Raw genomic sequence first — 14328 nt, 5'->3', positions numbered from 1 at the left:
GCCGGGGGATGGGTGGGGGGGATCGAGGGGAACGGGCTGGGGGTGGGGGGACCCCGGGCAAGCCGAGCCCCCAAGTCACCGAGTCTCCTCTGCTTGCCTCTGCAGACTATGGATCCGCACGGTGGCCGCCGGCTCGGCGCGCGGCCGCCTGCCGAGGAGCCCAGTCCGCCGGCGTGCTGACCAGCCCCGCCGCCGCCGCCGCCGGTGACCCGGACGCCGCCTCCTCCGCGCCGCCCGCGCGTCGCCCGCGCGCCGAGTCGCCCCCGGGCCCCGGCCGTGCTGCTCCCGGGAGGCGGCGGCGGGCCGGGGCCGGGGCCCGGCATGGATGGCCGCGACTTCGCGCCGCCGCCGCATCTGCTGTCGGAGCGCGGGAGCCTGGGCCACCGCAGCGCCGCAGCCGCCGCTCGCCTCGCCCCAGCCGGGCCCGCCGCGCAGCCTGCGGCGCACTTCCAGCCGGGGAAGTACTTTCCGTCGCCGCTGCCCATGGCTTCGCACACAGGTCAGTGCCTGCCGGGCGGGAGAGGGGCCCCGCGGGGGGTGGGAACCGCCGGGGTCGAATAGGCACCCGCCCCTTCTCTCTTCCGAGCCTTTGCCGAGAAGCCTTCGGTTTCATTTCTCTGCTCCGGGGCCGGCGGCTGCTCGGGCGTGGAGCGGCTCCCTGCCCCCCCCCCGCCCCCGCGGCCCTGGAGACGGATCAGCGCAGTTTAGAGCGGCCTTCCCGGGGGTCCCCTCTCCGAGCGGCAGCCCCCGGGCCAGCTAAAAATGAAGCCTTTCCCCTCCTGCCACCCTCCCCCACCCCTTTCTGCAGAACTAAATTCCGCGGAAACCTCATTTCTGCATTCACATCCTTAAGACATTCCGGGGCTGGGACAACGAGGCACTTTCTGCGGGGAACAAAACGGCTGTTGTGACTGGAGGGGGGGCGCGGGGCGCGCGGCGGCCTCGCGGATTAGGGCGGTGTGCGCGGGGTGCGCGTTAATAGGGACTGCTGGTGTCAGACGAGCAAATCCTGTTTCTATAAAAAGCCTTGAAGTGTCAGGGCGAGAATGGGTTTGCAGGGGATGCTTTTGCTTTAGCAAGTGCCTCTGGTATCCTGCTAAAGCCGGACACGGTGTGGCCAGAACGCGGCCCAGAGGGAGCGCGGCGCCGGCGGCTCCGCTGGGGGCGCGGCCGCGACGGATTTCGGTGCAGGCGAGAGCAGAGGCAATTTGCTCCAAGAGGACAGAGCGGGCCGCCCCTCGCTCCTGTCCTTTCTGAACCCCTCCCCAAGAGCTGGCCCAGGCGTCCAGAGCTGTCCCTCTCTGGGGTGGTGTTGATTTTACAGTTGAGCTACCTCAGAGGAGGAGCAGGGCCAGACACAGGGTGGCAAATGGGAGCTCTCCCCGAGATCCTGGAGGTCCCTGGCCAGCCCCACCGAGTTTGCAGGGCGCGCACGGAGACACCATGGTCACCCGGGAAGGTTGGCTTGTTTGGGGTTACAGTTTGTTCTGAACATCAGAAATGTTTGCCCCTTTTTGTTGTTGTTAATTTGGCAGTAACAGTTATTATTACTAGCTTGATGGACTGTGAATACTAATAAAATTATATCTGCTTTAATGGGATTACAATTAGTGTGTGGATTAAAACGGATGGCAGAGGCAGGCTAGAAGGGGGAATGTGGGAAGGAGGGTGGCCAAAAAGGAAAACATGGATTTCCTAAAGAGGAAAAAATACTAGACGTTGCTTAATTAGAAGTGGGCTTTTAGCATCTACAACGTGAGGAGATTAAAAAAGTTATTCCCCAGTGGGGAGGCTGGCACCCCGGCCCTCCCCAGACCCAGCTCCAGCGGCTTCCTGCACCTAGCCTTCCCCTAGGCTGCCCTCTTCCTCCTTTCTCTCCCTTTTTCCTCCTCTAGATTTATAACTCAAAAGAGAGAAAGTACTCCCTGGGCAATTGGTGATTTAAAAATATCTGTCCTGGCTGTCCCTGTGGAGGTGTCTCTCCTGCCCCCGCTCATCTCACGCTGGGGGGCTGTAGGTGGGGGCCCACAGCTTGCTTCCCTACCAGCCCCTTCTGCTGGAGGCTGGGGGGAGGCTGAGCCTACAGGTTGGGGGATGGGGAGGGAGTGACTGCATCTCCCCAACCCCCCTCTAGCCTGGCAGGTACCAGCGCCGTGAAAACAAGGGTCTGAAGAGCCCTCAACACCCAGGCTTTCCAGGGAGTAGTACAAAGGCAAGCTGGGGCCACCCCCTGGGGAGATGTAGCCAGGCGGAGTCCCCCTCCCTATTTCCCAGCCCCCCTAGGCTGGCCTGGTCCTGGTTAGCTGCCAATTCCCCTTTGGGCCCCTGTTTCCACATCCAGGCATCACCGAGTCAGGTGGGACCGTGGTCGGTGGCCCAAACCATTGTCTTGCTCATTGCAAGTTTGACCACGTGGCTCAGGCCATGGAGGGTTTGGAGAAATTGGGTGGGTGCTGGCCTGGTCTGTGTCCTTGACCCCACCACCTTCCCCATATGCAGGGTGCTCTAGAGGGTGCTGGAGGACCCCGGGGCACCCTCAGAGGGGGCTGGAGGGCCATGTGTCCCCTGCTTCTGGAGGCAGGTTACACTCCCTGGGGGACCTGAGAGAGACCTATTGTGGTTGGAGACGTTCAACCCATTTGTGAAGGGAAGGCTGGCCGGGAGGGCGTCCATCGAGAAACATCTGCTACTGGAAAAGCCTTTCAAGATTAGTGAAAGCCAGAATATTGTATTGGTTTCTAAAATTGAGCTACATCGTTTTTTTTTAAAAAAGAATTGTACCCTCCATCCCTTTGCTTTGGTCTGTATTTATATACGATCTAGTTTAGAAAGAAAAAAGTATAATTAAGTTAAAAATTGTTTTTACATCTCGTGTGCGGATTTCCAAATGGCCAGTTAGGGGGACTTTCTCCCCGGTTCTGTGATGGCCTTAGGTCTGCAGGCCCAGGCTGCAGCAGCCCCCGCTCCCTCCACCGGCCGCTCCCTGCAGGAGAATTGCTCCGAGCTACCTCCCATTTGCCAGGCTCAAGCAGGGGAGTGGGGTCCAGCCCCAGAGATGGAGCCCCTGGCTTTGGAGGACTGCTCGTCCCTGTCAAGGCCACCAGGGCTGGGCCAGGGGTCTGTGTCCCTGCCCCACGCCGGTCTGTTCTCCCTCGTCCCCACCCAGTGCTTTTAAAATGTCAGCTCGAGGGACCCTGATGGGACGTTGGGCTCCAGGGCCACTTCTGTTGTTTCTCTAAAAATGAAAGTGCCCATAGCTCTATCATCGGGCTGTAGGGTTTCGTGGTAAAGTGCTGTTCCAGTAACCTTGTCACCAAAAGGTGCAATTAGAATGTTTGGAGTCGTTATTTTTAGTGCAGTGTTAGATTTTGTTTCTAATACAGATGGTCTAGAGGCAAAGCTGTGAAATCTAAGGGGAAAAAAAGGAAAACCAACCGCGCACCAGCCCAAGGTTTTCCATCAGCATCGCTGCCTGGAGCGAGTGGGGATGGTGCTCTCCCGGAGCGGAGCGCAGTGAGTGAGGAGGCAGCCTGGCCTGGGGAGGAGCCGCCAGCCCCTCTCCCCAGGGCCAGGTCCTACCCTCCATTCGCTGTGTGTCTCCGGGAGGGGCGAGCCTTTGAGAATCCCCCGGTCTCCCCCAGGAAGGCACCAGGAAGGTGGAGGGGACCTTTCCAGCCAGGTTCCTGAAGTCTGGCTGTAGTTTGGCTTCTCTCCGCTTCTTCTGTCTCCTTTGGGATGTAAATGGCTCAGTCTTAAGCGAGGCGCCCTGGGCCAGGGGTGTTGGAATAAACAGGACGGCGAGTCCCCTCTGGTGGGTAACTGCAGACTTCTTCCTGCTCCACGTGCTTCGATCGCCAGCCTCAGAAAGAAAAACGCAGTAGAGGAAAAAAGATAATTTCCGAGTGTGAAAAGACCCCATCAAAGGTTTTCCCTCCCTCCCATGTGATATTTTTTTGTAAAGGGGAAAAAAAATACATTTTCGTAAATACCTCATTAACTCAATGACACAAGGGAGTGTTTCTGCAACAGTTACCAACATTAAGTAGGTGTGAAAAGAGTTACTTTCCAAAGCCTCTACCCATCCTGCTTTGTAAGTGACAGAACCAGACTTCAAAGCCTCTGCCAGCGCCCAGCCCGGGAATCCAGCTCGCTCCCGGACCTGCCCGGCTGCGGCTGGCTTTGCCTGCCCCACCAAAGCCATTTTGGGAATGTGGGTTTTTTCTCAGCGGGGCATGTGCTGCCCCCATGTCTGATTATTCCTATAAGGATTTTCCTATAGGAATACCCAGGTCACGTGAGTAATAAGGCCGATTAGCCAGCGAAGCAGGGAGTGGTCTGGTGCAGATCACACCTCGCCCCTGGAAAACACCGCACCCCCATACGCTCCCCGGTTATTCTTAGAAATCTCCCTCCTCTGCTGCGAGACAGGGTTCAACAGCCCGCACAGACAGGACACAACACATAGGAGGCTGTTAGCATAACATGGATGAAGCTAAAAATACCCCTCAGAAACACACATAAAAAAGCCAAATCCAACAACAGAACGAGCTAAAAATATTCCAGGCTTTGGCAAAGAGCGCAGAGTTAAATAAATTATACAAGAGCCATTCATGGGAGCGAGTTGACTTTCTCTCTTACGGGAACTTGGTTCAAGCTAATAAAAATAATAATTTACTAGCCACTGAGCTTTGCATGAGTTTAAATTTAATTGGTGGGGCTTCTGGTGTTTGTCACATCTTGGCAATTAGTGGGCTTGCCCTGGCCTGGGGCGGGGTGGGGAGGTGGCACCTGAGTCGAGGGTCCCTAGCAGCAGGGGCAGTGTCCCCGGGGTGCCAGGGCCTGGACACCAGGGCAGGATGCCCAAGAGGGGGAGGAGGAGGAAGGCTGCGGGGGGGGGGGGGGCAGGGACAGGCAAAGCAAAGGTGATTTTAATTTGATAAATAACGGTACACCTTTAAGAGTGTGTTTTAACCATCAAGATACACTCCAGCAAGTTGATAGGATGTTCACTGTCAACTTATGTATGTCATCAGAGTGGACTGTGAGCATAAATAACGTGGAGAGGCCGGGGTGCACTGCAGCCTGTCTGGAGCCTGCAGGTCGAACCCCTGCTCTGGTGGGTGCTTCTCTCTTCTGGTATCTGGTGGCAGCAGACCAAGGAGGACAGGAGTGGGTACACTTTGGCCTGGGCCTTTCCTCTCTGGGAAGTTCCCAGGTCTCCCCACCAAAATAAGAGCCCCGGACAGCTTGCCCAGAAAAACCGCTGGGAGTGTGTGATCTGGGGCTGGGATCTCGGCACTGGCTGGCCGGTGTCCTTTCAGCTCTTTCCCAGGAATGTTAAACGTCCACCCTGGGATTAGGATCAGGGTAAGCCCCTTGCTCTCTGGTCTTCCTGGGTTGCTCCTTATCCAAAGGCCCCCGGAAATCCTGGCAGGCCCTCCTAACTCCCAAAGGACTACACTTCCCAGAATGCCCCGGTCTAGCTCCAGGGTCTGAGCCTGGGACCAGCCCTGAGCTGGGAATTCCCAAGCACAGATGGAGGTCAGCCAGTGCCACTGGGAATGCGTTTCAGGCAGGCGGAAGGGCCTTGGTGGCCACCCCCGCACCCCCTTACCCTTCCTCCTGGAAGAGACCTCTGGGCCCCGCCTGGCTTCCTCCCTACCATAAATATCTGAATATAGACTCCAACAGATGGGAGCTGCCCCTCTACCCCCTGGACCCTGTGTGGCAGCTGCCTTGATGGGTGTGGCGAGTCTCAGGGGATTCCCACTGGACTCCCTAATCTCAGTCCACGGCAGTGACCTCCTCCAGAGTAGCCTTCTTAGAGGGGCCCTGGTCACCCTGTCAAGGGACCTGCATGGAGGGGGTGCGGTGCTCCACCTGGGTGGCATCAGGGCCGGTGTCTGCCTAGAGAGTCCCATGAGAAAATCCTGCACAGCCTTTGGGGTGGCCCCTCCCCAGCCTCACATTCTCAGATGGCAGTAGCTCCTTCTTTATTGATGCGTGGTGACCAGCACCCATCCTGAGCCGCTTCTTAAAAGAAATGACAAGCCGGTTTGGCTCAGCGGTTAGAGCGTCGGCCGCGCACCAGAGAGTCCCAGGTTCGGTTCCCGCGAGGGGCACGTACCTCGGTTGCAGGTCGTGTGGATGGCAACCACGCGATGTGTCCCTTTCACATCAGTGTTTCTCTCTCTCTCTTCCTTCCTCTCTCCCTCCTACTCTATCTGAAGATAAATGCAAAAAATGTCCTCGGGTGAGGGTAAAAAAATTAAAAAATAAAAATAAAATGTTTAAAAAAAGAAAAAGAAACGACAGGCCCTGGCTGGTTTGGCTCAGCGGTTAGAGCGTCGGCCCGTGCACCAGAGTCCCGGGTTCGGTTCCAGCCAGTCGATGTGTCTCTCTCACGTCAGTGTTTCTCTCTCTCTCTTCCTCCCTCTTTCCCTCCTGCTCTGTCTGAAGATAAATGAAACGTCCTCGAGTGAGGATAAACAACGAAAATAAACGACAGCCCAGGACAGAGGCCCTTCTGGAGGAAGCTGGGCTCACCCTCACATGTCCAGAGAAGGGTCTCCCAGCACAGCTGCCTGGAAGGCGGCCCTCCTAGAAGGCCTTCCTTGGGCCTTTGTCACATGGCTTTATCCCTGCGCTGTGACTTCGGGGCTCCCGCGTGCAAAGCTCACATCCTGGTCCTGTGTGTTTGGCAAATGGGTGACTTGCTCCGGGGGTTCCCTGGTCCCTGTTGACCTTTGAGGCTGCCTTTCTCCCACCAGACACAGAATTGCAAGCAAACAGCAAAATCAGACCAGCCTCGATGTCTCGTTGATGCCCCACAGCCCGGGCTGCACAGCCGAAGGTCCAGGCCTCGGAAGCCCGCGGGCGTGGGGCCGCCTCGGCTCCGCCGCTCTGCCCGCTGACGGTTTTATGGGATAATATACCATTTAGATCACACAGGCCTATTTGTCAGTGGGCCGCCCTGCTTGTAATGTATAACATGACTGCCTCCCGTGGCCCTGTGAGCAGCTGCCTCTGAGCACGGGACGGTGGGACTGGGAGTGGCTGGCAGGTTGGGGTGCTGGGGGGCTGGGTTTGCAGCGGGCGTCCCGGCGGGAGGCACCCAGTGCCCAGGCCGGGAGCCAGCGGGCGGCATCGGAAACCCTGCAGCTGTCCAGGCACTTAGCTTCCAGCCTGGATCAGCCAGGAAGCGTTTTTTTTTTAAATTTTGTGTTGTTTTCATCCTGACTCGGGGTAGGGGAGGGGAAGGGAACAAACAGGTGGGTTGGGTTCCCTGCCCCCAGCCCCCTCCCCCAGGCCCCCCAACAAAGAGTCTAGTGTCTTTAGAGGCAAAGACTCTGAGCCGGGGAAGGGGACCCACCGTGTGCCTGGAGCCAGAGGCAGGTGAGACCTTCCCTCCCCTCCTGGGCGTGGGGCCTTGGTTTCCACTGGAAATTTCCAGAAGTGGTGGGGAGGGGACCGCAGAGGACTGGTGAGCTGCCCACAGAGGCCTCCCAGCCACGGGCTTGGGTCCCCACAGGGTGGCCCGCGGGCAGTGCCACCAGAGTGCGCCTCCTTGGCTACATGAAGTGAGAACTCAACCGGGAGATGCCATCCTCTCGGGAAAGGCAGGTCTCACGGGCCCCTCTGCCTGTCGTTCAGGGCCTTCTCTCCTGGGGCTCCCACAGCCAGCTCCAAGTGGGGGAGACATCACAGCCCCCATTGCAGACCAGGCGGGAGGGACGGGGAGAAGAAGGGGGCGGGGACAGCTGGAGCCTAGGTGGGGTGCAGTGTGGGGTGGAGGAGGGGCCGCGCGGTCAGGCAGATGGGCAGCCTCTCAGGGCAGCCGTGTGACCGTCCCCTTCGTGGTCAGAGGCAGAGGTCCACCCTGCCGACTCGCCCTCCTCTCGGGCCAGCAGCGACGCACCAGCCAAGCTCACACGTGCCCAGAGAACACGTGCCCCGCCCTGCGCGTGCGCGCTCACACTCCGGGCCGGTCTTCACACTCACGACACCTGCACCTACGCGGGCCTTCCAGGGATCGCCCCGCGGCCAGCCTGCCCGCACGCGGCGTGTGTGCTCTTCCCGAGCTGCTCCCTGCCATCTGCTCCGCTCAGCTTCCGGCTGCCTGCTGGAGCGGAGCCGCAGGTCCCCAGTGGCCCCGGCGGCACACCCCCGCCCCGTGGGCAGGGCTCGGCGGCTGAGTGCCGCCCTGGCTTCTCCGTGGCACGGTGGCACCTTTCTCGGACTTCCCCAGCTGCCGCTCCAGGCTGCCGGGTCCTGTCCCCACACGGAATCCCTACATAAGCCCTTCCCTGGGGTCTCCCCGAGAGCTCACCCCTTCCTTAGCTCAGCTGCCACCTAATGTCTGTCTCCTCCACTGTCCCTGCAGGCTCCCAAACGCAATGGCTGTGCCCCCCGCCTGCGCTCCTGCCTGGCCCCAGCTGAGGTTCCCATCCCCAGTCGGTCCTGGGTCCCCCCTTACATCCTTTGGGAACCCCCAATGAGTCTGCTTTGTAGCCCAGATGGAGGGCAGCTCCACGCAGGCTCCACAGCCCTGACGGTGCCCCCCTCCCGTCTCCCCACTGCCTGCCCCCTGACCTCCTGACCTGAGCACCCTGGGGGAGGGTCTGTCCCACCAGGCCTTGCAGCAGCCCCTCCGGAGTTTGCTGGTGGGGTGGTGCCCTTCCCCAACATGGCCACCTTCCCGTGGGACGCCAGGGTCCTTTGCCTGGGCTGCCTGTGTCCCTTCGGACCCGGAGCTGGGCCTCCCTCCCCCCAGGGCAGCAGGGCCACAGGACTGCTGGTGCCCATCTTGCTTGGACAGCACAGGCCTGTGGATGTGAAGAGAGCCCTGTTTGGTTTTTCTCCTGCGATTTCACCCCCATACTGGAAACTAGGGGTGACAGCGAGGAGCTCCGGGGAAACTAAGCTAGGAAGGGAAGGGGGACATGGAGGGTCTCCTCACTGAAAACCCAGACACCCCGCCCCCATGCCTGACCACGACCGGGGACATTGGGACGTCTGTGCTGGCAGAGCCCTCTGCATGTTCCAGCCTGTGTGGCCACCTCCCAGGGCCAGGTACCACCTGCAGAGGCTCCCTGGATGCATGCGCTTGCTGCCCTTGGAAAGGTGTCAGGCCGCCCTGGCTGGTTTGGCTCAGCGGTTAGAGCGTCGGCCTGCGGACCAACGCGTCGCGGGTTCGATTCCGGTCAAGGGCACGTACCTCGGTTGTGGTTCGTCCCCAGGCCTGGTCGTCAGGTCGTGCGGGAGGCAACCAGTCGATGTGTCTCTCTCATGTCGATGTTTCTCTCTCTCTCCCTCCCTCCCGCTCTATCTGAAGATAAATAGGGAAAAAAAATGTCCTCGGGTGAGGATTGAAAATTAATTAATTAATTAATTATTAATAAGAGGTGTCAGAGCTAAACAGACAGGCTGGGTGGGCTGTCCCCTCAATCAGTGCTGCGCCTGGTAGTGGGGGCAGGGAGAGGTCCACTGGGCAATAGGGACTTTGGGGGCACTGGGTGGGGCCCCTTTCTGTCTGACCCTTGCCTGGCCCCTGGCAGGCGACTCCTTGACGTCACTATGAGCACCTGTGATTGGGGACAGAAGCCAGTGGCTCGCCTGGGTCACAGGGCTCTGGAAGGTGAGCAGGGGACTGGGGGAGCATGCCCTGGCCCCTTCGTGCCGGCTGTTTGGCCGTAGAGGCAGGGCCTGGGAGGCCAGTCAGCTGAAGGACAGCAAGGGCGCAGGGGAGAGCCGCTGGGCCCGGGGAGAAGGCTGTGGGCCCTGCCCTCCCCCGCGACCTCTCCATCCATGGGCAGGTGAGCCAGCGAGGGGCCCCGGACTCCAGCCGCCGGTGGTCCCTGCTGTGTCCCTTAGGAGCTCTGAGGCCGTCCTCTCTGTCCAGTCTCCCGTCTGTGGGCCTTGCTGGAGCAGCGAGTGGGACCCCAGTGCCGCCCTCTGGGTGGAGCCCTCCCCATGCCCCGTCAGCTTGCCTGGCCGCACACACCTGTACGCACCCTGCGCTCCATGTGCCCAGAGGCCTGGTGAGGAAAGACCTTCCCTGGGCCTGGGAGGAGGGGCTGCTTCTCTGGGGACAGACAGAGGGACCTGGGGACCCTGTGGGCCACACCTCACGGGTCACAGCCCCTCAGCCCCTCTGTGCTGCCTGTTGAGATCCTGGGCCTTGAGGCCTTAGCCTGACCGCAGAACCAGGCCCTGGCGCCTGCCTGGGGCCCCGGGACCCTGCTGCACAGCCGACCCTCTCGCCCTCTGCTGCGTGGGCTTTGGCTTCTGGGGAACTTAGGTGTGACGGCCGGCGGGTGGGAATTCCCTGGGGGTGTCTAGGGTCTTTAGGGGGTTGGCATCATGGGGATGGGGGCGGGGACCGGCCCTGCTCTGAAGTTCTGGGGGTGCTGGGCACTGGGCGCCTCAGTGTCCACAGGCAGAGCGAGAGGGCCCTGGCAGATGGCAGAGGGGCAGGGCTGCCCTCTGCCTGCGGTGGGGCTCCTGGGTCCTCCTGGGGGTGCTCACACTGGGGGCGCTGCTGAGCCCTGGCGTGGTTCTGCCTCTAAGCAACCGCCGAAATGCGCCAGGGGCAGGGTCTCAGCACCAGGGCCCTCCTGGGGAAGGAATGCTTAGGGGAGACCCTTGCATCTTTGATTTGTCCGGGTGCGGGTGCCGCACCCGGGGTTTCTCCTCTTCCTGCCCGTCTGCCCATCTGTCGGGATCACCCTCCCAGTCCTCCGACCCCAACCCTCCCCAGGTGTGGCTGTGCCCTACAGAGGCCAGGCAGAACCCTCTCTGCTCTGCCCTTTCCTCCCCTCAAACCCTGCCCCTGACAGACACCGCCCTTCATGCTGTCTCTGTCCTCTGCCACTCAGGTCCTGACAGCACAGGTGGCCGGCAGACTTCGAGGTCAGTGCTGGCCCTTCCCGTCCTGCCCCCCCCTCCCCCCTCCTGCAGCCCAAGAGCCTGTCTCCACCTCACCCGCAGCCCAGCAGGGGTTCAGGTGGCCCCGGCTTGTGTTGAGGGGTTCAGGTGGCCCCGGGTGGTGTTGAGGGGTTCAGGTGGCGTGGAGGGGTTCAGGTGGCCCTGGGTGGTGTTGAGGGGTTCAGGTGGCCCTGGGTGGTGTTTAGGGGTTCAGGTGGCCCCAGGTGGCGTGGAGGGGTTCAGGTGGCCCTGGGTGGTGTTGAGGGGTTCAGGTGGCCCCAGGTGGCATGGAGGGGTTCAGGTGGCCCCGGGTGGTGTGGAGTTGTTGACCTGTGTCCTCTGCAAGCATCTCAGAGTTCAGGCCCTTCCATCCCCCTGCTCCCGGGGAGCCCTCACACGGCCCTCAGAGCTCTGGGTGGTCCCTGGGCCTCCACATAGCCCTTCTGGCTGGCAGCCCCTTCTCCCGGCCTGCACACCCCCCTAGTTCTCTCCCACCGGCCCCCTTGCCAGCCCTGCCCCAGCCCTCCAGCCCGGCCACCCCTCTCTGCCAGCACAGCACCCACACCCCCGCTCCTGCCCCGTGGTAGCCTTGGTGTGTGGTCAGGAGGGCACTTTGCACTCAGAGTGGTGTGGACCCAGGTGCACGCTCCCGGTCACTCCACAGGGCCCGCAGGTGGGGGAGCCAGAGCCCGGTGTGGACGTGGGCGTGGTCAGGGCAAGACCAGGGCTCCCACCCACCTCCTGGCCTCAGAGGAAGGGTGGGCAGGACCCCCTTGTCCCTGGCCTGCGTGGGGCCCTCCGTGCCCTTGGAAGGATGGACGGAGAGGAACCGGCCTCAGTCCCCCAGGACGCGCGGGGAGCTCAGCGGGGCAGCTGCCCTGCCTGTCCGGCTGCCTCGTGCCACGGCCCCCCAGATAGCGGGTCAGTCATGGGCAGTTTGCCTGAAGCCAGTCCCCTTTTTGAGACTTTTTGCATCCCTTTGGGTCTCCTAAAAATAAGCTTTTAATTTACTTTAAATTAATATCAAAATTAAACCTAAATTAAATTGTAATGCGTCTTTACGCTGACTCTTAAGGAGCTCTAACGAGTGAGGGTACAGATGAAATCTAAAAGGTTAGGAAGGTGCCCACGAGGCCACTCCCATCCTTTATGACCTGGCGTGGATTTGACGATGAGCTCTCAGTAAATCCCAGTATTAGTGAGACAGGGGCTTTGGTGGGTGCCGGGCAGACAGCCCTTCGGATGCCCAGCGAAAGGGGGGCAGAGTGCAGGGTTCCTGCAGGGCTCCCCCGTCCGCTTGTCCCTGTGGTGGTCAAGGGCTGAAGTGACCCTGGCCTGGCTCGAAGGGGAAGCTGTTTTGGGTGTGGAGGCTGGGGTGCATCTGTGTGTCTATGTCCTGCGGGTCAGAAGGCTGCTGCCTGGCCGGGCTGGGTGGAGGGCTTCACACACCTGGTTTTCTGATTGTCTGCAAAAGCAGACCTGCTCCCTGAGTTGCTGACCCCCCACGGGTCCCCCCTTTACCTTCTGGAAGGTTCCTGTCTGCTCTGAGCCCCATGGTAAATGCTGCCAACCCCCACCCTGTGGGCTCCATGACCTCTGTATACACGCGTTAGCTACTGCTGTGTAACAAGGTGACCCAGACTTAGCAGCTTAAAGCCGCAGACAGACAGACATCATCCAGTGTGTGTGGGCAGGAGTCTGGGTCCTGGTGTCAGTGGGGCTGGGAGCTCCTCAGGGCCCGGCTGCGGGGACCTCTTCCAAGCTCACCCACGTGGCCTCAGGCCCTGGCTGGCCGGAGACCAAGGCTCCTCCCTCAGGGGCCTCTCCGCAGGGTGGCAAGACGGCAACCAGGGTCACTTTGTAACCCAATTTCAGAAGGGAAGCCCCTCACTTTTGCTGTTTTCTGTTCACAGAGGCAAGTCTGGGGGGGCTCACCTTACATAAAGGTGTGAAGAGTGGGGTTCAGGAGTAGTGGGGGGCCCAGGATACCTGCTGACCCCACTTGGGCAGGGTCCATCTGGGCTCCTCCTGAGACGGTAACTGCCCCCATGCGCCAGCCACCCCCAGGTGCCCGCTGCAGCCCCCTGTCCTCTCCCTGCTTGGAGGTCTTGGGGGGCTCTCTCCTCCCCCACACCCTGGCCTCCTTCATGTGGCCGCACCACTGAAAACTCCCTCCCTCTCAGCCTCTGTCTCGTCTTGTCCAGCTCGGTCCCCCTCCTCCCTCCCGAATCCCGTCAGGTGACTCCACTCTGGCCTGTCCCCTCTGAAAGCCCGACCGACCGACCACCCTCTGCTCCGTGGAGGCCACCAGACACAGTGGACCTGTCCCCCTCCGTCAGCCAGCGCTGTCCGCTGGACTCAGGGTCGTCTTACCACCTGTGGGGTGTCGCTCTGAGACATGCCCCCAACAGCCAAGGAGTTGGCCCCAAAACAGCTGAAGCCAGAGGGCCACAGAGGGGTCCGAGGGCCACTGTCGGAGGCCAGGGTGCCCAGGCGGCCTGCAGCTCCCTCGGACTGCGGCTGGGCCAGAGTGGGTGGGTGACCCTGCACGGTGCAGACACTCGGTGACTGTGGAACGGACGAGCTCAGGCTCAGTCTGCGGCGTGGGCATCGGGTGTTTGTGCCATCTGGGCCGGGCCGCGCTTCCTCCCGCTGCTCCCGTGCCAGCTGCCTGTCCCAGCGAGGTCAGCAGGTGCCCTGGGCTTACCTGGGCGCCCCCTTGACTGCCTGGGGTTCATGCAGGTCCAGGGAAGCCCCTGGGTCCCCCTGGGGAGAGGGGAGCTCCTGGGCCTGTCTGCTGGACCAGGTGGTGGAGGGTCACGGTGCATCTTATTGCCTCTAGACTCCCTGAGGCCATGTGGGGGGCCACCTGAGCTGCCAGCACAGAGCACCCCCACCCCTGCCTTTAGCTGTAGGGTCCTTTCTGCACGTGGCACGTGCTCTGAGCCCAGGGTGTGGACAGGAAGAGGGGCTCAGGGCCCAGTCCCCCCCCCCACCCCTGGGACAGGTGGGATCCAGGTGACAGAGGCTCAGTCAGGCTGCTTGCTTGCTCTGTGGTCACATCTGGGGCGCCTTGGGAACACAAGTCCAGGGCTGGCTCTTCCCCGTGCCTCCCCCGCCCCAAGCCCACCTTGTGGTAGGGGCTGGGGGTATGCAGGGCTGGGCGCTGGGTCTTCCCTGTTGGAAGCTCCTGCTGGGCCCCTGTGAGCCCATTGTCCCCGCGGGCTCCCCTGGCCTGGCTGTTCCTCGGGCCCCACGCTGGAGGCCGCCCTTCCTGCTGCCCCAGGGCTGCTCCTGCATCCTGGGGACCCCCAGGCCTGTGGGGTGCAGTTTCCCCGCTCCAGAAACATGGTAGTTTTACCTCGAACTTTTTTCTAAAGATTTTTTTTTTCCTTTATTGAT

The 14328-nt window shown here is 61.1% G+C and overlaps 1 protein-coding gene across 1 annotated transcript in view; it reads left to right on the top strand.

The window, feature by feature from the left end:
- Positions 1-321: 321 nt before the first annotated feature.
- BAHCC1 (BAH domain and coiled-coil containing 1) overlaps positions 322-14328 on the top strand; it is a 54749-nt gene continuing 40742 nt past the window's right edge. Inside the window, exon 1 of the mRNA XM_036268675.1 lies at positions 322-499. Coding sequence (XP_036124568.1) covers positions 322-499 — 178 coding nt within the window. The remainder of the gene's footprint in view (positions 500-14328) is intronic.

The sequence above is a fragment of the Molossus molossus genome, unplaced genomic scaffold, assembly GCF_014108415.1.
Source record: "Molossus molossus isolate mMolMol1 unplaced genomic scaffold, mMolMol1.p scaffold_m16_p_19, whole genome shotgun sequence".
Classification (NCBI taxonomy): Eukaryota; Metazoa; Chordata; class Mammalia; order Chiroptera; family Molossidae; genus Molossus; species Molossus molossus.
Note: the sequence above shows the minus strand (reverse complement) of the source record. Positions and strands in the feature narration are given on the sequence as shown.